This window comes from Hyperoodon ampullatus (genome assembly GCF_949752795.1).
Source record: "Hyperoodon ampullatus genome assembly, chromosome: 1".
NCBI classification, from domain to species: Eukaryota; Metazoa; Chordata; class Mammalia; order Artiodactyla; family Ziphiidae; genus Hyperoodon; species Hyperoodon ampullatus.
The window spans coordinates 121,775,412-121,796,851 of NC_136914.1; the positions used below are offsets into that span (position 1 = coordinate 121,775,412).

Here is a 21,440-nt window from a genome sequence, read left to right on the forward strand (position 1 = left end):
TTTTTTTTTTTTTTGCGGTACGCGGGCCTCTCACTGCTGTGGCCTCTCCCGTTGCGGAGTACAGGCTCCGGACGCGCAGGCTCAGCGGCCATGGCTCACGGGCCCAGCCGCTCCGCGGCATGTGGGATCTTCCCAGACCGGGGCACAAACCCGCATCCCCTGCACCGGCAGGCGGACTCTCAACCACTGTGCCACCAGGGAAGCCCGGTAACCAGTTTTTAAGATAGATTTCCTAACACTGAACCGCATTCACACTCTGAATTAATTCTATTTGGTTGTATCGCATAATTCTTTTAATATAGTGCCCGATTCTAATGAATATTTCCGTAGAATTTTTGCATGGATATCCAGTGTTTGTGTCATTCATAGGTGAGTGTGTGCAGCATGATAATAATGACAGTGAAGTGATGAGACACATCCGCATTCCTTTTGATTCCTGAACAATGAGAACGAAAAATCATACGGTGTGACACAGGTGACTTGTGTCACTTCACATATAATGAGCCACCCCAAGCTTCCAGGACAGTCAGAGCTCTTACAAGGAGGTAAGGAGGTATCCCATTGAATCTCTCCTCCATTTCACACTGTGTCAGAGATGTACGGGATACGTAAGCTGTCTGTATGTTAAATACATTCTGTATGTATTGAGAAACACATGTATGTTTCATTCACACAGAATATTTGCATTTCATTTTTTCCCATCAACTTCCCTAGAGCAGTGTTGGGCATAACATAGATGATAAAAGCTTATTAAATAAATACTATTGAGCACATTTCTTTAATAACTAATGACAGTTCTCATTTATGAGGTGACTAGTTTGCACCAGGCCCTTTATTACATGCTTCATCTCATTTGATCCTGACAATAACCTGGAAAATAGGTATTGTTATACTCATTGTACAGATACAGGAAGAGACTCAGCGAAAGCCATATACCTGGCTAAGGTGTCTCCCCACTGAGTGTCAGGCTGTATTCAAGACCAGGTCCCAGGCCCAGTTTTTTCACTCTGTCATTAACCAGACGATCACTTATATACAGAATTATTTCAAGCTGGTGTTTCTAAGTAAAGTTGCTGAAGACAAAATTATTTTGGCATGTGCCTCAATCAATAAGAATCAGAGGGCTTCCCTGGTGGCGCAGTGGTTAGAGTCCGCCTGCCAATGCAGGGGACACGGGTTTGAGCCCTGGTCCGGGAAGATCCCACGTGCAGCAGAGCAACTAAGTCCGTGTGCCACAACTACTGAGACTAAACTCTAGATCCCACGAGCCACAACTATTGGAGCCCACGTGCCACAACTGCTGAAGCCCGCACGCCTAGAGCCCATGCTCTGCAACAAGAGAAGCCACAGCAATGAGAAGCCCGTGCACCGCAACCAAGAGTAGCCCACTAGAGCCCCCAGAGGGAGCGTGGCCCTGCTGACCCCTGGATTTCAGCCCGTTGAGATTCCTTCCAGACCTCTGACCTCCTAAGCAGTACAATAATAAATTTGTTTAAGCCACAAAAACTCCCTGAGAACAAAGCACATCACCTGCAATTTCAGAACTGAGATTCTAAAGACTTTCTGAGAAAGCAAACAGTTTACATTCAGGAATCAGAATGTTCTAGTCGACTTTAGAAACCAGAAGACAATGGAGAATGCTTTTCAAAATTCTGAAAGAAAATTATTCCTAACCTAGAATTCTATGCTATTTTCTTTCTTTTTAAAAAAATTTTTATCTATTTTTTGGCTGCATTGGGTCTTCGTTGCTGCGCGTGGGCTTTCTCTAGTTGCGGTGGGTGGGGGCTACTCTTCGTTGCGGTGCACGGGCTTCTCATTGCAGTGGCTTCTCTTGTTGCAGAGCACAGGCTCTAGGCACGCGGGCTTCAGTAGTCATGGCTCGCAGGCTCTAGAGTGCAGGCTCAGTAGTTGTGGTGCACGGGCTTAGTTGCTCCGCGGCATGAGGGATCTTCCTGGACCAGGGCTCAAACACGTGTCCCCTGCATTGGCAGGCGGATTCTTAACCACTGCACCACCAGGGAAGTCTTCTAACCTAGAATTCTATACCCAGCTAAGCCATCAGACAACGATGAGAGTGCAAAAAAAGATATTTTTAAGCAGGTGAAGTCTAAAATATTAATCCCTCATACCCCTGGAACATGGGCTTCACTAACATTAATAAACAAATAAACAAAAAGAAAGACATGGGATCCAAGAGGGAGGGGAGCCCCATGCAGAAAAGTGAAGGGAACTGTTAAGGTAACAGTGACAGGAAACCCCAGGTTGACAGCTATACAGCAGGCCTCGAAAGCAACCAGCCCAGCCAGGGTGGGCTCTAGAAAAATGATGTGTGTGAACCTACTGAAGGGGATTCACACTTCTGTCAGAGTTGATAACTTTAATCTGGAAAAAAAAAAAAGTAAAGATACGAACAAGTCAAAGGCGGCATCAAAATCTGTTTTCTACCCCATGTTGAAGGATTCCATTCTATTGGTGGAAGGAAGAAGGGATGTCGAGAAAAGCTGTGATTTCCACCAAGGCCCAGCTGACCTTGGAAGATGGCAGGTGTCTGCAAGAGAGAGAGAGAGAGATGGGGCAACGCACCACCCCATAATGCTGTTGGGCTGAACAGCTAGGCTGAGACCTGCTCTAAGTCAGGGATGCGAGTGCCTATGGCCATAATGACCACTCCAGAAGCACCCAATCTCATTTACTCTGAGAAGCCAAGGAGGGCTTGTCCCAGTCAGGAGTAGCAGTAATAACAGGTTACACTTACTCCCAAGGACTGTTTCAAACATTTCACTGACACACGTTTCTCACAACTCAAGAGGTATTAGCATCATCCCCATTTTATGGATAAGGAAACTGAGGCTCTGAGAGTTTAAACAAATCACATGTAACACAGGGCTACTGTACAGCAGAGTTGGATTTCATAGCCAGTTGGGCTTTGGAGCCTGCATTCTTAGCTGCTACATTATACTGTTTGGATGGGAGACTGTTCTGGAAAACCAGATGTTAAGGGTCTTTTTACTTACTTAAAAGCAGGAGCAGCTCCAGAATTTATAGATTGGGCGGGGGTGTGGAGGGGAAGGCCTTAGGGACAGCAGTGTGGCTTGTAACTGCGGTGTGTGCAGGAGCTCGTGTGCGGCACGGTACAGGATATACGCTTTGAAGCTCTGACAGCATATGAAGCATGCTGTTCTTTGACTAAGGCTTCAGGTTGACTTGGGTGACTTGGGATGGTTTGAGGAGACTGAGAGGGGAAAAGTGCCCCCTGCCACCTCCCACAGCTGTCTCCCTCTGCTGCAATGCCTCATTTGGTTTGGGCTGCACCCCATTTTGTTGCCTCTCCTCTGTCTGCTTACTTGTGTGGTTCTGATGCCAGAGCTGGCCAGGAGACAAGTCTACAGCCACGTGCACCCAAAACTCCAAGGTCTTTGTCCCCAAACCTGAAATGCATTACAAACAGGTCTCAAAGTAGATAAAAGTCACCTTAGTCTTCAACACATATATTCATGGCATGAGAAGAGAACAAGTAACCAAACCGGGTGTACAGGGATTCTTTGTAAGGCATGCCTACACAGCTAGAATTGGCCAGGACTCCGCCTCCCCACTGCTCTGGTCTCCCTGGAGGGCAGCAGCTCGGTGCCGTTTGGGTGGCATGCCATACAGCCCTCAGCCATGAACAGCCCAACTGACTCCTCAGCTCTTACGCAGCCTCCACACACGCCAGTCTTCTCTGGCTCCCCAAACAAGCAGAGCCACACGGAGGGCCCCTCTGCCCCTCACACACGGACTAGAGCAATGGCTCTCCAATCCGAATGTGCAGCAGAAACAGTTTGGCCTCTGGGGAACGCACACACATTCCAGGAATTTGCATACAGATAGTCCTACAACCACGTCGAGAAACTTTTTAGCATTTCCCGTGGCACTTATATTCCTGTTCAAATGTTTTACAAGAGTCTCTAAGCCACTACAGATGTCGAGCCCTGCTGCTATGGACTCGATGGTGGCCCCCAAATTCAAATACTGAAGCCCTAATCCCCAGTGTGACAGTATCTGGAGATGAGCCTTTGGGAAGTAATTAGGGCTAGATGGGGTAAATGGGGGTGGGGCCCTCATCTGACAGGGTTAGTGCCCTTCTAAGAATAGACAGCGGAGAAGACTGTTCTGTCTCCAGGTGCACAAAGAGGTAATGTGAACACACAGCAAGGCGGTGGTCTCCTACAAGCCCAGAACAGAGGCTTCATAATGAAACATACCTTGCTGGCACCTTGGTCTTGGACTTCCAGCCTCCAGAACTGTGAGAAAACAGATTTCTGCTGTTTAAGCCACCCACTCTGTAGTATTTCATATGGCAGCCCAAGCAGACAAATACACCTGCCTTTCTTTTTAATTTCACTTCCCATGACTCGTTTCAGCCAGATTTCAGGTCCTTTGGAACCAATCCCAAGACATTTCAATCACTATTCTTTCTGCACACCCACCCCCTGTACCTCCTGTCACCTCAACCCCACACTTCAAGGACTGGCTCCTCTCACCCTAATTCTCAGCTTAAATGTCACTTCCAGTAGTGGCTAGCTGTCAAGGTTTTTGCTGTTCACCCACCTTATTTCAAACTTTTCTTCCCTTGAATTGTTAAGCCTATATATGATACTTCTCCTAACTTCTCTTTGTTCCATGTACTTTCTCTAATTCAGTTTTATTGATTAAGGCCCTTGGGTGGCAAAATTTACTGTAAGCGAGCTACCATATTACAGATCTCTGTCAAATGTGCACTTGTTTGAGGCAACTTTAATTAAAGAAAGCCAGGAGAAGTCTAAGATATGTCCTTTCTAGTAGTTTTCTTTTGATAGCCAGAGCCTTTTGACTCGATGCTGCACTTTAATTCAGAAGTCAACGTAACAGTTTAATACATGTAATAAGTTAAAAAGTGTTAGTGAAATAGGAGCTGGGTTTTGTTTTTCCAAACATGTTTCCAAAAGCCTGTTTTATTTTAAAACACACACGGAGTTGGACACAAATGCCTTTTTAACCATCGTGGAGGAGATTTCACGGATTGCTTAAATTGGTCACCCTTCCTCTCTACTGAGCCCGCCGTTCTTGACGCCTTATGAAGGACGAGAAGATGGGTCTCTTCCTTTGCTTCCCTCTTACGAGTCCTTGGATGACAGTAATTATATGACCAATTTTTCCATAACCATTTGGCAATCATTAAAGCTTTGCAGTTGCCAGTTTTCCTACCGGTGTCTTACCACCTAAGGGAGAAAGACAGAGACGGCTCATGAAATGATATTGAGTTTGCCCTTCCTTGTACAACTATTTAGGCACTGGCAAAAGAGAAACACATGACACTTGTGCAGAGTTTTACAGACTGACAAAGCACCAATGGAGACAGCAGCGCCCTTTGCTGGAGAAGCAGTGGTGTCTCAGAGACGACGGGCATGGCCAGCCCCACAGTCATCTTTCCTGAACTGCACGTCTATGGTGGTCTAGTACGTTCACACTCACCTATCTGCCTTCCGAGAGGAGGAACTCAATCCCGTCGTCCTCACGATGAGGGCTTCGGGGTTTATTTTAGCTTTATGCCCCTCTCATCAAATTCAAAATCGAGTTTCAAGGTTACGTATTCTGAAAGTTCAGACATACTATAAATAGAAGACTGGGGGGAAATTCCCTGGCAGTCCAGTGGTTAGGACTCCGTGCTTTCACTGCTGAGGGCCCAGGTTCATTCCCTGGTCAAGGAGCTAAGATCTTGCAAGTCGCAGCACGGCCAAAAAAAAGAAAAAAGACTGGGATTTCAACCTACGTATTTTCTTCAACAAGAAATTAGTACTTTCACCTTCCCTATCTCTGTCAACTATACCTTTGCCCTCTATACTTTTTTCTTCAATGACTCTCCTTTAACCATATGCCTGCCCTGGTTTTCCCCTAATCCCAGCAGACATCTATCTAAAGCTCTTCTATACAGGTTTGACACGTGTACTGAGTTACGATTAGGTACAAAAATACTACTTGTAAGAATATCCAGGGCTTGCCTGGTAGCGCAGTGGTTGAGAGTCTGCCTGCCGACGCAGGGGACACGGGTTCCTGCCCCGGTCCGGGAAGATCCCACATGCCGCAGAGCGGCTAGGCCCGTGAGCCATGGCTGCTGAGCCTGCGCGTCCGGAGCCTGTGCTCCGCAACGGGAGAGGCCACAACAGTGAGAGGCCCGTGTACCGCAAAAAAAAAAAAAAAAAAAAAAAAAAAAGAATATCCACTCAGTGAGCTAGTGCTTTTTCAATATAATCAGCAATTATTTTTTTTCAAAAGCTAACACCCTCCCCTTCTAAAGTCACCCCATCATTCCTATGAGAAGTATTCTCTACCTCCTCTGACCTTTCAAATCTGTTTATATCAAAAGTCTTGACTCTTACTGTATACCATAAACAAATGGCCTCGCCTTTTGGAGCTGGATTATTTCTTTATAAGCTGATAGGATCTGCAGAAGAGTCTGGAGTAGATTATTCTCTCAAGGATGTGCTATCAGCCCCCAATTTCAAGTTCAGAGTCTATATATGATGTGGACATTGACCCCGACCCCTTACACGGGAAAGAAGAGATTTGAGTGTGGAGAGGGAGCAAATGAATCTAAGGACCAAAACGAGAGGGATTTTCTTGATGCTCACCAAGACTAGATGTGAAGGGTCTAGATCTTGGACCCTGATTAGTTATGTCAGGAGCTGATCCTTTTTATGTTGTATAAGACCGCCTATTTTATGCCTGTTGTGTCTTCTCTGTTAGTTTTCTCCTTAGTTTCCTTGAGAAAATTCTAGATGACAGAAATAGTTCTCTGCGTATACTAAAACTCTGCTGTTCATTTTGATAAAGTATTTAGTGCCATACTTTCTTGTTTTACTATATGTTGATAAATGCAATGTGCAAACCCATCATATTTTTATTAAACAGCACTTACCAAGCATTTCTTCTAACTTTGTTGTGGCAGGTTCATTCACAGTAAATATATAATCACTATTTCTAGGAGAAAAAGTAACAAGCTTTCTTATTACATAAACTAGGAGGAAAAGACAACATTCATTATTTATATAGTAAGACTACTTTTAAACAGTCTTCCTCAGAGCTAGTTTTAAATAGTTGAAAGTTGTGTGTATATATATGTAAGAATACACACACACACACACAACATGCCCCACCCCCCAATTTTTCTTATAATTAACCTATAAATTTCCATATTAGGTTGAAGCTAAAATGCCAGCCTAAAGCACTTTCTTTCTTTGCTTCAATATGGTTTTTATTCACACCCACAATAAAATTCGCATGGTAACTCAGAGTGACTTAGCTAATCAGGACATAGATAAGTGAAGCATGATGTAATGTTTCCTAGATCCTGCATTTCCACATCTCTCTCTCGACTTGGTGCTCAACTGTTCTGAGCTGTCGCTGCCCCCTGAGCTCCCCCTGGGCATTGTGCACAGTTACTTACACCTTCTTCTTCTCCACCACACCGAGCCTCACAAAAGCTGCTAAGGCATTTTTTTGTACATCGGAGGATAATACATCGTAACACTGTGAGGCACCTAAAAGAGAGGGAAAGGGAGAGTTAATGGCTTACTTTCTGTGCTCAACTAACAGAAGTTACCGCCCACAGAGGTGTGACTCACCTTGATCGAGAAGCTGACCTGTGAATTTTCTAACGTTCACCAAGTACTGTTTCTCAGTGAAGTAGTCTTCTTCTTCGTTCAAGAGGTATTTGCAAATTATCTAATTTTTAAGAGGGAGGATGAGAGGAACAGAAAGTGAAAAAGAGCCGCCAAATACAGGAGAAGAAGAATCATTTCACACTGCCCCTCTTAACAGAATGCTACATTATATTAGAGCAGAATAAAGACCTCCCCCCGAACCCCGCCAAAAAAAGTTCTACCTTTCACCTGGGGAAGACACTTGCTCTTCAGACCAGAAACAAGTACAGGGTAGGAAAGTCTTAGTTATATTTGCTATGGGAGGATGAAGGAGAACTTGCGAAAGATTTACACACCTGGTAAGATTCCACAAAAGGTTTAAAGAGTCCTATTAAAAACTCTAGCACAGTATTTCCTTTTTCTGTAATGAGGATGTCCCTTGTCGTCACTTGTGCGGCCTCACTTTTACAAAGCAGGTAACAGCCTTCTTCAAAGTCCTGCAAGGGGAGGGGAGAAGACAGAATGCATCCTCTAATTTATAACTTAGGTCAATGATCCACTGCTGGCTCAGCATGTGCAGCCCTGCGCCCTCACAACAAGGGGGACACCAGCTAATTCTGCAAGCCTTCCCGGACTGTTGTGGCTGTCAGACAGGACCAGAGCAGCACTGTTCCAACACTCACAATGCTGGACCTCAAATACAGCAAACACCAAAACGCTGATGAGCCTCAGAAATCATCACCTGGGCCATAGATTTTCCTTTGCTTTGCACTGACGAGCCATACTCCTTGCACTTGAATAGAAGTGCATGCAGCAAGTCCAAAAAGTACTGAGAATCATGTTATGCTGAGAACGGCTGCCCTCATTTCCTACTGAATAAAACCTGTGGCCCTCAGCATAACAGACACTTAACCCATGTGTCAATGCTGGCGCTGCCCCCAGCCCAGCAAGCCAGAAGTCCAGCTCTGGGAGCCCGACCCTTCACTTGCTGTCTACACCACCAGGCAGGACCACTGTTCTCTAATCGCAAAGCAAAAGGCCCTACTCATTCTAACAAGTGGTGCTGGAAAATGTGTGCTGGTTGCTAAATTTTCTAACAAAATAGAGTTGGTTTATTTACAGTGGCTGCACTAATGGTTCAAAGATTTGGTTCCTCTCACCAAATAATCCCTAAGTTATTGATTAAACCTGACCAAGAATTAAAACAGTTTGTTGAACTGTGAGTGTCCATGTTTCTCTTTTGTTCTGCTGCACGTAGCCTTGAAGGGAGGGAAGACACACCCGTAAATCCAAGCCTAACATTTCCAGAACTCACACCACAAACACACTTGCTCTTTGGCAGTAAGGATTTACCTTTAGTGCATTTCCTGGAAGAAAGATGAACTCATCTGAAAAAACATTGCATAGGAAGCGAAAGCAACTGTAGACATCCTCTGGAAATAAATTCATTACATAAAATTACAACTCTGCTTTTTAAACATTCAGGGAGTACCAAGAAGTCCATGATATTCCAAAATGCAGTATTTTAAAGGCATATTATTCATATACCAGGGACAAGAATTAAGGCCCCCAAAGGAAGCTATAACCAATCCAAATTTTACCTACAGAGAAACTACAGGCTAGCATAGTTTCAGTGGTTGAGACTGAATTACAACCAGGTCTCTAACCAGTCAGTCTGGTAACGGGCCAGAGGCCACATTCTGCAGAAGCCAGGGTACTTCATTTCCCCTGTACGTGGTTCCCTAGCAGAGAAGGAAAGGAATGGCTTCCTTCATTCCCTTCTACACTCATATCTGCTGATGTCTCTACTGTACCTTTAGTGCTAGGACACACTGGCACACAATCATAAAGACTACTGTCTTATCCCTCGGGTGTGTAGGTCAGCCCTGCCCGTTGGCTATAGACCATCTTTCTGATGTGAATTTTCTCATTAGAAAAATATACATCCATGTGGACACAAACGGTTGCCTCCAATTTCAGGGTGTTCACACTGAAACACTCTAGAAGACCACGTATGTGCCCCGCAGTTGTGGACAAATCCCAACGTAAGAAGCCTCAGATAGAACTAGATCAAGCTTTGAGTTTTCTGTGTCCTGAACTAAGCTGTCTGACCTCTCCGGGACCCAGTTTCCTCATTCACAAAATGAAGGCATGAACGCTGGACCTCTGAGGTTCCTTCCAAGGCTGAAGGTCTGTGGCTGAGCCCAGTGTTTCTCAACTCTGGCTTTTCCTTATAATTATCTACAGAGCTTTGAAAAGCAAAAAACAAAAACATCAGTTTCTGGCCCACACCCCAGCCAGTTGCATCAGACACCTTTGGGGATGGGACTCAGCCTCCAAAAATTCTAAGGTGCAGCCCGGGTAGAAAACCCCTGGCCTTGACTACAGGTTTCTGTGAAAAAAACAGTTTTACTCATTATTATACTCCTCGGTGTGACCAGAATGCTACCGTGTGCTGAGGACTCACACACCGCTGGACTGTTTACCCGCGCTGTCTGCTTCCGTCAGATGAGGGAAGTGACGTCAGAAAAAGAGTATCAGACCAGCAAATGGGGAGCTGTGCTCTAGTCCCAGATCCTTAAGGGATCAGGAATCTCTGGGCCTCATTTTCCTTATTTATAAAAGGACAGGTTGAGATGAGATGATTTCTTAGGTCCCTTGCAATTCCCAAATTCTATGGCCAGGTATGTAGGGGAAAAAAAACCCTAATGAGCTCTGTCTGAGTAGAGGTCCCATCCCTTGCTGGTGTGTGGGCTGCAGGCATGTGGCAGAGCATTATAACAGAAGGCTTCAAACGTTGCTCTCTATATGGAACTCAACGGCCAGGTCTCTTCCAAAACTCAAGACCACCTTCCCAAAAGTTACCTTTCCTGAGCCCAGGCGTCATCTGCAATGCCACAGCTACTAAGGAAGGACGGACAAAAACGTTGAGCAGCTGGTTCCTGTAAGCCGAGCACACGAGGAGAGTGATGTGCCGGAAAACAAGCCCATCGACCATTTCTGGGCCTCCAGAGTCCACTTTCAGAGTCACCCGGTCTTTGACAAGGCTGACGATGTTGGAATGCAGAAGAACGCTGGACTGGACCACTTCTTCAGCAAGTTCATTATCTACACGCACACACAGACAATTCATTCAGGCAAATGGCAAAGAAATGGGATGGTTACCGCTGGGAGTCTTAGGCCCAGTATGAATCAACGCTAGTGACCCGACACGTTTATTTTCAAGTGCCAGGTACGGGTTTTAGACTCCACCAATTGAGCTAATGAAACCATATGTGAAGGGTATTTTAAAAGCAGTCTTTCATAAATCAACTCTCTCTGAGGACATGTAACATGCTTTCTTATCTACCCCAAATCTGTCAGCCATTCTGAAATGCACATCAATTCTCACTCTGAAAACCAACACTTCCTCAGGAACCAAGGTTTTGTAATTGCAAGTTACATGACAAGAAAATCACATATATGGGAATTTAAGAATACTAAGACAAGAAGACATGCTTCATACACACATACACACACTTCGCTTAGACTAATTCTGAGATGGCAAGGATATTGCTTTACAACTTTGCAGGTAAACCCGAGGGCAGCCCAGAGAGGCACTCTCCTAGCTTCAGGTCTCTGTGCGCACAGAGGGACGCTGAGGAGATTTTTCTGGTTTTCCTACATCAAAGATAACTAAAGAGGCAGGCTCATAACAGTTCCCGGTAAGTCATCACCTGACACTACACTGGCCTAGAGATAGCCAAGGAGTTAGAATTATAAGTCTAATAAAGAGATGGTGATATTTAACAACATTCTTGATAAGTGGAATACTTTTATTGTTCCCCTGAGCCAAAGAGCTGGTTGACAGCTGTGTTAGGCAGGGGCACTGCTCGGGCTGGGCCACAGGTGCTGCTAGTGCGTCATGGAAGGGACAAGTGGGAGGTGTGGTTTTCCTTTCGGACTCAATCACATTCGCTCTGGACTAATCTGCCTTGTCTCAGCTTGCTCAAGGTAAGGATGCAGCACATGATATCATATATCTAATACGAGATGATTTATCTTACACATACAATATAATGACATGTACATCATAAAAAGGCCTAGATAGAATGCTTAAGAATATATGGGATAATCTGGGTAAAAAAGCAAAAAGGAACTGAATATACATAACATGTTCTAAATTAGGAATAGTGTTTGATAACTACATGATTTCTGGTACTTGGATACCAAGCAGCTCTCACTTTGTAACAACTGGAGTTGTCGTGGCAGTTGCACAGGTACTTTTCGCTGTGGACTGGCCACATATTTATTCCCTCTTGAAAAACTAACACCTTAGAAAGACAGATTCCTCTGCTTTCACACGTTTCTGGGCCAAACATTCCTCTTTCACGACTTTCTGCCTTGTATTGCAGTCCACGTGTCCTTTGCTTTCCATCAGACCGTTAACAATACTGGGATTCGGATTCATCTTTACTTCCCTCACGGTGACCAACACTCAACTGGCTGGCACTCCTGTTGGCAATTCTTCCCAGCCTCTCTCAGCCACCCTGCCCTCTGCCGCTGCCTGGCTCGGCTTCCTGAGTTCTTATCTACGCACGGCAACCTTCTCGCTTGTCTCCCTGTCTCCCCACTGTGGTCCACCTTTAAAACTGACATCAGGGGACTTCCCTGGTGGTCCAGTGGGTAAAACTCCACGCTCCCAATGCAGTGGCCCCGGGTCCGATTCCCGGCCGGGGAACCAGATCCCGCATGCCACGGGGCAACTAAGCCCATGTGCCACAACTACCGAGCACGGGAGCCACAACTAAGAGCCTGCATGCCGCAACTAAGACTCAGTGCAGCCAAAATAAAAGAACAAAAACATACCTCCCTATAAAAAAACACAACAAAACCTGACACCAGGCTGCTTGCTAAAGGCCAATCCGTCACACTTCCCTGCTAAAACCCACGTCTGCGTCCTGTGACCTACAGATTCCAGTCCAGATCCCCAGGCGGCGGGCCTCTATCATCCAGCCTCTGTCCACATCTCCATCTCCATCACTCCCTTCCCAGAGCCAATGTTCTAATGTTACCAACCGCCAGCAGCTCAAGGGATGCCCAGGGCTGTCACACCAGCCATCGCATGTTTCCTGATCCTTACATTAGCAACGCTCCTCTCCGTCTGTCTTCCTGAAGAGCTCCTACCGTCCCACCAAGATGGGCTCAAGTAACTTCTATGAAATCTTCCCTGCGTGTGGGCCCTTTCCTGCACAGCAGTCTCAGTAAGCCCCAGCAATCTGTCTGTAGCTCTCTGTCTTTATGTCACTGAGCCCTCTCTACTAGCTTACACATTACTACCCACCCTGCCTTCTACACACCAGCAGAGCCTCCAGAACAGGGGTTGCATCTAGTTCATCTTTGCACCCCTGGTAGTTCCCAGCACCCACTAGGTACTCAGTATAGGTTTAATGAGTGGACAGTAAATACTTGACTATAAATAATTATCCGGTCTTAAAAAGACTGCATTTCCAATTGTAGTCTCTACGATTTTAAATGAAAGAGATTGAAAACAACTTAAGCTAACTATTGTCATATACATCCCAAACTCCCAGCATAGTCTTCATAACTCCAGTGAGGTTTCTACAAAGTTGTTATTATCAGAGAATTGTATACAGTTCTCCAAGACCAGCCCTTTAATCCTTACAACCCAGTGAGGCAAATGGGTTGCAAATATAATGTGGTAGAAAGAGGTGGGTATAGGGACTTCCCTGGTGGCGCAGTGGTTGAGAATCCACCTGCCAATGCAGGGGACACGGGTTCGAGCCCTGGTCCGGGAAGATCCCACATGCTGCGGAGTGACTAAGCCTGTGCGCCACAACTACTGAGCCTGCGCTCTAGGGCCCGTGAGCCTAGAGCCCGTGCTCCACAACAAGAGAAGCCACCACAATGAGAAGCCCATGCACCGCAATGAAGAGTAGCCCCCGCTCGCCGCAACTAGAGAAAGCCCGCGTGCAGCAATGAAGACCCAACTCAGCCAAAAAAAAAAAAAAAAAAAAAAAAAAAAAAAAGTTTAAAAGAAAAAAAAGAAAGAGGTGGGTGTAGAGGGAAGAATATGTGGAGTACAGAGTCATTATTTATTCTCTTCTCCGCTACGAAGCAAGGGAGCGTGTTCTGGTCCTCTGTCTACTCAGAGCCTCATAGGGAGAAATGACATGTAAACAATTATTCTCAAATAATTGATACGCTACGTTCAATGTCCTAGGAGTAATAAAAACAGATTAGGCTTTCTTTCTCTGAGCAATGCTTTGCTTAAAGTCCTATATGGGTTTTTTTCATGTCTAGGCTACAACTTTTCCAAATTAAGAAATAAAAAAAGCAAGCATTATCACCACATATGTCCCACATACATACCAGGCCAAGTGAGAAACCCCCCGAAGGCCTGGGCTAAGCCTTTCAGCCATAAAGTCTTTTCCAATAGGGCATCAAAGTCCATGGATGGCTGGTTCTGAAGCAGAACAGCAACTATTAGAGGCCACGGGCTCAGAACCAGGTTTTGAATTTGCAGGAGTTGCATTTTGTAGGCAACTTCAGTGACAAAGGCATGCATGTCCTCTGACTGTTTCTGAGGAATATATCTAAAACGAAGAATACAGAACAACCAATTACAGTTCTGCTACTTAGACAACATGAGTGGAGAAGGGAATGGGAGAAGACAGACCCTTTAGAAGGTTTCTCATACTTTCTGCCAACTGAATTCTCTCAGGTCATGCTGCAGAAATATACTTTCACTTTACTAGAGTGGGATCTGTCCATTCGTCTCTGGACTATGCTCTTGAGAGGTGATTAAAAATACTCAAGGTAAGAGGGTTGGTTCTATTAACCCTGGTTCCAGGCAAAACAAACAGACAAAAAACACTTGCTGCTGCTTTGTCAGTGGGCTATATCACTTCTTCTGTGAAAACCGATGCGTCCTCCCCTGGACTGAACTGCTGTCTCCTGAGAATCCACAGTACTTTGAACATGTCTCTTGTAGAACACACCTAACAGGTGATGATATGATATGTATGGCAACTGCTCATGCCTGTACTGACAGGCTGTACCGTTGGCCTGACTGCTACACCGCCCTTCTGAGAAGCTTCAGGGCACCTGCTAAGCACTGCCTTGGTCCTTGCCTGACAAACTACTCATGCGTGGATCACCCAGCGTTGAGTCAGATGATATCCAGAACCTACCCAGAGCTGGCTGGAGCAAGGATATATGCATAGGACCTAACAGCAGCCACATAAGGTGGCTTAATGTGAAAGCTGTAGCCAATGAGAACTCCCTGGTAATGGATACAACTGGCCAATTTGAGACGGACAAAGTGAAAGCTTGTGGCTGCAGAAAGCTAACAGCTGCTTCTGACAGCTGATGAAGCTGCGAGCAAGGCTGCCAGCTGCTGTGGGACCACTGGCGCTACGGATAAATTACGAATGATGCTGCAGTCATGGAAGCCTGGCTGGGCAGGCGATTTGTCTCCTTTACTCCTGCGGGTGTATTTCTCTACATTAAGAAAACCCAAATGTGTATCTGTACCTGCATCCTGAAAGAAGCTAACACATTTCCTTGCCCACAAAACTATAACCTTCTTGAGAACAGGGACTCACTCCCATTCATTATTATTAAACAATCCTTTCTAGGATCAAAAACAATACTTAGTACATACTTTGGCTGGCCTACCAATAATGCTCAACAATTCCCATACATGCACTTCTTAACAACGGCTTATTTCTTCACACTTTTAAGTCAGTAGGGTACTAGGGAGGGAGCCTGGGGAGAAGGAATCAAAAGAAGCATCTATTACTTTGAGAGTAGGCAATGGGTTTTGTGTTTTGTTTTGTTTGTTTGAGCACTGTCTGGCTTTGCATGTTTAATGTATATATCCTGCAGTTAAGTGTCCGGCGAACATATTAATTGAAGCTTTCTGCTTCTTGTGATCTCAGATAACCAAGTTTCAGTGCTAGAAGTGGTCAACTCAAGAATCACAGTTTACACTTTCAGATTTTCATCCTTGTTTCAACACAGGCCTTGCACCTTGGAACCAAGTTATATGGGCTCCGACCCATCCTCCCAGCTGCCAGAGATCGAAGCGACACAGGGTCTCCGAAGTACACATGAATGTTTCCAAACTTTTCAGAGAGAATCCTCCTGGCTTTCAACAATCCCTGAGAGTATCACAACAGGGGAAAAGAAAACAGGAATACATTCAGAAATCAGTTGGTGTATAAAGTACATCATAAATAAATATAAATTTAAAGAAATTTAATTTCTTTAAATTCCAATATGATCAAGCTTGGCTATCCTTTACGTACAGCTGTAGATTCTTTCGGCTTAGGAACCCCTAGGAGCTCATAAGCATACAGAGTTTCTTCCAATATCCTATCATAACTGATGCTGATTGGAACAAGGTAGGTATCAAAAACTTCTCTTTTAAAAAACGGTTCCATCACAATATTCAGAAGACCTGTAAACGTACGGAGAAATGATTGTTCAAACATATTGAAAAGGAAAGCAAACAAGGCCGCAGGAAGATGCTAGAAGTATACATTATATACCAAGCCCATAAATATAAACAGTTGAACTTAAAGAAACAGTTACACTTATGAAGTAAAGAACGTCTTGCAAAAAAAGTGTCAAGTTCTATTTATCAGCTACGATGACACCACGCCTGAAGTCTCTGGGTTTGTGTTTTTCCTTCAGTCTGTAAGGAACCTACCAAATTTTGGAGTCAGTGTCTTGGCGGAGCGGCTTCTTGTCCCTTCGAGGAAAAATTCAACAGGAGCATAACCATTCTTTAAAGAGAAAACACAAACAAAACAAAACACAAAACCCATTGCCTACCTCAAAGTGATAAATGCTTCTTTTGATTCCTTTTCCCGAGTTCCCTCCCCAGCCCTCTGAGCAAACACTGCTCGCAGTGAAACTTAGACAAGAGAGTCACACAGAGTAAACAGGTTGCGGACGATATGCACATTCCTTGAGGGGGAAAAACCAGCTAAGAGTCCATTCAGAAGTTACGAATTTAGGGCTTCCCTGGTGGCGCAGTGGATAAGAATCCGCCTGCCGATGCAGGGGACACAGGTTCGAGCCCTGGTCTGAGAAGATCCCACATGCCACGCAGCAACTAAGCCCGTGTGCTGTAACTACTGAGCCTGCACTCTACAGCCCGTGAGCCACAACTACTGAGCCCGTGAGCCACAACTACTGAAGCCCACACACCTACAGCCCATGCTCCGCGATGAGAGAAGCCACCACAACGAGAAGCCTGCGCACCGCAACAAAGAGCAGCCCCCGCCTGCCGCCACTAAAAAGAAAGCCTGCACGCAGCAACGAAGACCCAATGCAACCAAAAATAATTAAGTAAATAAATAAATTTATATAAAAAAAGTCTCTATTGAAACAAAAGAAAAAACAAAAAGGCAGAAAAAGTCACGAAGTTAAGTAAGACCTTAGAGCAACCTTCAGTGAAAAGAAAATACAGCTTGCAAGTAGTCGGTAATTATTTGCATTACCCGTAACATAGTTTTCACATATTCGGAGAACACCGCCCAGTAGAGCTGATCGCCGCCGAAGGTCCGCCGCATGAAGAACGCCCCCGACATTCGCAGCAGCTCACCAACCATCTTCATTCCTAGGAAGTCTATGAAAGAAACAATGGTTAATGTTGATTTGCAGACCTTGAAGCTTTCTATGAATATCTCAACTCAGATTCTATTAAGATAGATTTCATGTATGTAAGGCACCCCTAATCTTAAGAAGAAACATCTAATGGAATTAAGGAAAGGAGGGACTCTGTCGGCAGGTGCTGGCTGGGAGGTTACCTTGTGCACCCCACTCCCCATACACCTCTGCATTTACAACCAGACCAGCTAGAGGTGGGGGCAACAGCAGGCAATGGGACAGCCTCAGCTATGCCATCATGCCAATTTCCTTAATCAGCAGTGCCGCTGACCTCAGTGACAGATCAACATATATCCTCCCTGCTCTGCACAGTCAGGCCAAACTAGCTCTCACCTTTCCTTTTTCACCATCAGGTGAAAATACCAATCTTCTTTTAGTGGCACAGATTAAAAAAGAAAAGCAAGTCCAGAATGAGAGAAAGAGTTCTACCATCCGTTTTAAAACGGTTCTTTTCTTTTTTCCCTAATTTTCAGGTAACTTCCTCACGTGTCTATATAGATGGAAATGCTTTCAAAGTGCTTAAGGTCCTGGCAGTTTTTACTTTACTGTTTACTGTGTTTATTAGCAAAGGTGTAGGCTTGAACCCCAGCTTTCCTGGCTAGTTTATAAAGGAGATGATAAACAATTTATTTGCCTTAGCAATCCTACTTTTTTGGAATCAATCCTACAGAAATAAAAGCACTAATATGAAAATATATTGAAAACTTGTTTGTAACAGCAAAACTACCACATTATGATACATATACACTGCTGAATATTATATAGCAATAAAAATGTTAGACATGAAGTTGGAACCTTACCAAAAAAATCACACCACATACAAAGATTAACTCAAAATGGATCAAGGACCTAAATATAAGACCCAAGACAATAAAACTCTTAGAAGAAAATATAGGGGAAATACTTCATGACATTGGATTTGGCAATGATTTCTTGGATATGACACCAAAAGCACAGAAGATAAAAGAAACAACAGATAAACTGAACTACAGCTGTCCCTGGGGTTGGGGGGAGTCTGTGGGGCATTAGTTCCAGGACTCTCCATGGATACCAAAACACTTGGATGTTCAAGTCCTTTATATAAAAGGGCAGAGTATTTGTATATCACCTAGCACATCCTCATACACTTTAAATCATCTCCAGATTACTTATAATTCCTAATACAACTGCTATGTAAACAGTTGTAAATACAATGTAACTGCTATGTAAATAGTTTCCTGTGAATGGCAAATTCAAGTACTGCTTTTTGGAACTTTCTGGAGTTTTTTTTCCCGAATATTTTTGATCAATGGTTGGTTGAATCCATGGATGTGGAACCTGTGGATACAGAGGGCCGACTGTATACCAAAATTAAAAACTTCTGCTCATCAAATGATAAAATCAACAGAGTGAAATAGGAGAAAATATTTACAAATCACATATCTGATAAGGGGTTAATATCCAGAACATATAAAGAACTCCTTCAATTCAACAACAAAGAAAACAACCAACCAAAAGGACTTGAATACTCCTCTGAAGGAGATATAGAATTGGCCAACAAGAATATGAAAAGATGCTCAACATCACTAATCACCAGGGAAATGCAAATCAAACTCATGATGAGATACCACTTCACACCCATTAGGATGGCTATTATTAAAAACAAAAAACCTAAAAAAAAAGAAAATAACAAGTGTTGGTGAGGATGTGGAGAAACTGAACCCTTGTGCACTGTTGGTGTGATTGTAACATGGTGCAGTGACTGTGTGTGGAAAACAGTATGGCAGTTCCTCAAAAAATTAAAAATAAAATTACCACCTAACCCAGCAATTCTACTTCTGGGTGTATACCTGGAAGTTGAAAGCAGAGACTCAAACAGGTATTTGTTCACCTACGCTCACTGCAGCACTAATCACAAGAGCCCAAAAGTGGAAGCAACCCAAGTGTCCAGGGATGGATCAATGCATAAACAAAATATGGTATATACATACAGTGGAATATTATTCAGCCTTAAAAAGGGGAAAATTCTGGGCTTCCCTGGTGGCGTAGTGGTTGAGAGTCCGCCTGCCGATGCAGGGGACACGGGTTTGTGCCCCGGTCCGGGAGGATCCCACATGCCGCAGAGCGGCTGGGCCCGTGGGCCATGGCCGCTGAGCCTGAGCGTCTGGAGCCTGTGCTCCACAACGGGAGGGGCCACAACAGTGAGAGGCCCGCATACCGCAAAAAAAAAAAAAAAAAAAAAAAAAGGAAAATTCTGACAGACGCTACAATATGGATGAACCCTGAGGACGTTATGCTGAGTGAAATAAGCCAGCAACAGAAGGACAAATCCTGTTTGACTCCATTTACAGGAGGTATCTGGAGCCGTCAGATTCACAGAAATAGAAAGGAGAATGCTGGGTGCCAGGGGCTGGAGGGAGAACAGAATGAGGAGTTAAGTGTTTAATGGGGACAGAATTTCAGTTTTGCAAGGTGAAAAGACTTCTGTGGATGGATGACAGTACAACAATGGGAACTTAATGTTACTGAATGTGCACTTAAAACTGCTGAAGATGGTAAATTTTATGTTTTGTGCGTTTTACCACAATTGAAAAACATGTTAAAAGAATTTAGATCTATTTATTGACCTACAGAGATAGCCACTGATATATTACCAAATAAAAATAACAACAGCAGGTAACACATCCAGGTCGTATAATCTCATTTTTCAACCTGAACCAGAAACCCTATGTGCATATATGCTTGCTGATGTCTGGGTAGGCACAGTAAAGCGCAGTGCAGAGGACAGAATCCAAACTATTAAACACTGGGACTTGTAGAAAGAAGGGAGAGGGACTTCCCTGGTGGCACAGTGGTTGGGAATCCACCTGCCAACGCAGGGGACATGGGTTGGAGCCCTGGTCTGGGAAGATCCCACGTGCTGCGGAGCAGCTAAGCCCGTGCGCCACAACTACTGAGCCTGCGTGCCACAACTACTGAAGCTCGCGTGCCTAGAGCCTGTGCTCTGCAACAAGAGAAGCCACCACCATGAGAAGCCTGCACACCACAACAAAGAGCAGCCCCCGCTCACCCCAACTCGAGAAAGCCCGTGCGCAGCAACCAAGAGCCAACACAGACAAAAATAAATAAATTAATTAATTAATTTAAAAAAAAGAAAGAAGGAGAGGCTATTCTCATCATTTTCTTCAAATAACCTCGGCACTGTTAAAATCATTCCCATGAATGCCTTAGTTTTTATAATTTAAAAAAGGGAGAAAACCAATGCATACCCATTCCTGCTGCTATGACCGGCACAGGTAAGTCGTAGTTGTATAAAAGAAAAGACAGCATCAGAAAGTCAATGTAACTTCGATGACTGGGCAACAGAACAACAGGATGCTCCTGGATGGCTCGCTGTAGCTTTAAAACAAATGTTACACTTTGAATAATTTCAGCTTTCATATTATTAAAATCGTATCTTAAATCAGAAAATGGAAGAATGTGCGTATGTACAGAGGGAATACAAGTGATGCTTTTCTGTCTCCCGAGTTCTAGTTAAATAATCTCCCATAACGCAAGAACAGCAAAAATAAATTTTACGGATCATAATAATAATGGTGATGATCACTAACAGGTATTATTTGAGAAGCATATTAAGCATTTTACATGCACTGTTTAATACCATGTATTTGTACATAAGGCCTAAGCCTTAGCTTCCTCATTTGTGACATAGTCATGCCTCTAATACACGGTGGAGCTAGGACTGGATCTGTCAGTCTGAATTAAAAAGTCAACTGTCAGGGGCTTCCCTGGTGGCACAGTGGTTGAGAGTCCACCTGCCGATGCAGGGGACACGGGTTCGTGCCCCGGTCCGGGAGGATCCCACATGCCGCGGAGTGGCTGGGCCCATGAGCCATGGCCGCTGAGCCTGCACGTCCGGAGCCTGTGCTCCGCAATGGGAGAGGCCACAACAGTGAGAGGCCCGCGTACCGCCAAAAAAAAAAAAAAAAGTCAACTGTCAGCCACTGCGCTAGACTGACTGGTAGTTTGTAGGAAGAGAAAACAAAACTTCTCTCAGGGAGATTTAAAAAAATTACAAATTGTTAGGACCAAGGAAAGGAATGGTATTTCTCTATTTATGCA

The 21,440-nt window shown here is 44.4% G+C and overlaps 1 protein-coding gene across 2 annotated transcripts in view; it reads right to left on the reverse strand.

Moving 5' to 3' along the window:
* Positions 1 to 4,935: 4,935 nt before the first annotated feature.
* The window catches only part of GNPAT (glyceronephosphate O-acyltransferase), a gene marked incomplete at its 5' end in the record, with an annotated part of 32,561 nt that continues 16,056 nt past the window's right edge, over positions 4,936 to 21,440 (reverse strand). For both annotated transcript variants that reach the window (XM_079698239.1, XM_079698238.1), the window contains 13 exons: positions 4,936 to 5,237; positions 6,935 to 6,996; positions 7,463 to 7,556; positions 7,641 to 7,740; positions 8,015 to 8,155; positions 9,012 to 9,091; positions 10,524 to 10,766; positions 14,031 to 14,254; positions 15,693 to 15,823; positions 15,971 to 16,122; positions 16,375 to 16,450; positions 17,171 to 17,298; positions 20,588 to 20,717. In XM_079698239.1, coding sequence (XP_079554365.1) covers positions 5,194 to 5,237; positions 6,935 to 6,996; positions 7,463 to 7,556; positions 7,641 to 7,740; positions 8,015 to 8,155; positions 9,012 to 9,091; positions 10,524 to 10,766; positions 14,031 to 14,254; positions 15,693 to 15,823; positions 15,971 to 16,122; positions 16,375 to 16,450; positions 17,171 to 17,298; positions 20,588 to 20,717 — 1,605 coding nt within the window. In that variant the 3' untranslated portion in view covers positions 4,936 to 5,193. The remainder of the gene's footprint in view (positions 5,238 to 6,934; positions 6,997 to 7,462; positions 7,557 to 7,640; positions 7,741 to 8,014; positions 8,156 to 9,011; positions 9,092 to 10,523; positions 10,767 to 14,030; positions 14,255 to 15,692; positions 15,824 to 15,970; positions 16,123 to 16,374; positions 16,451 to 17,170; positions 17,299 to 20,587; positions 20,718 to 21,440) is intronic.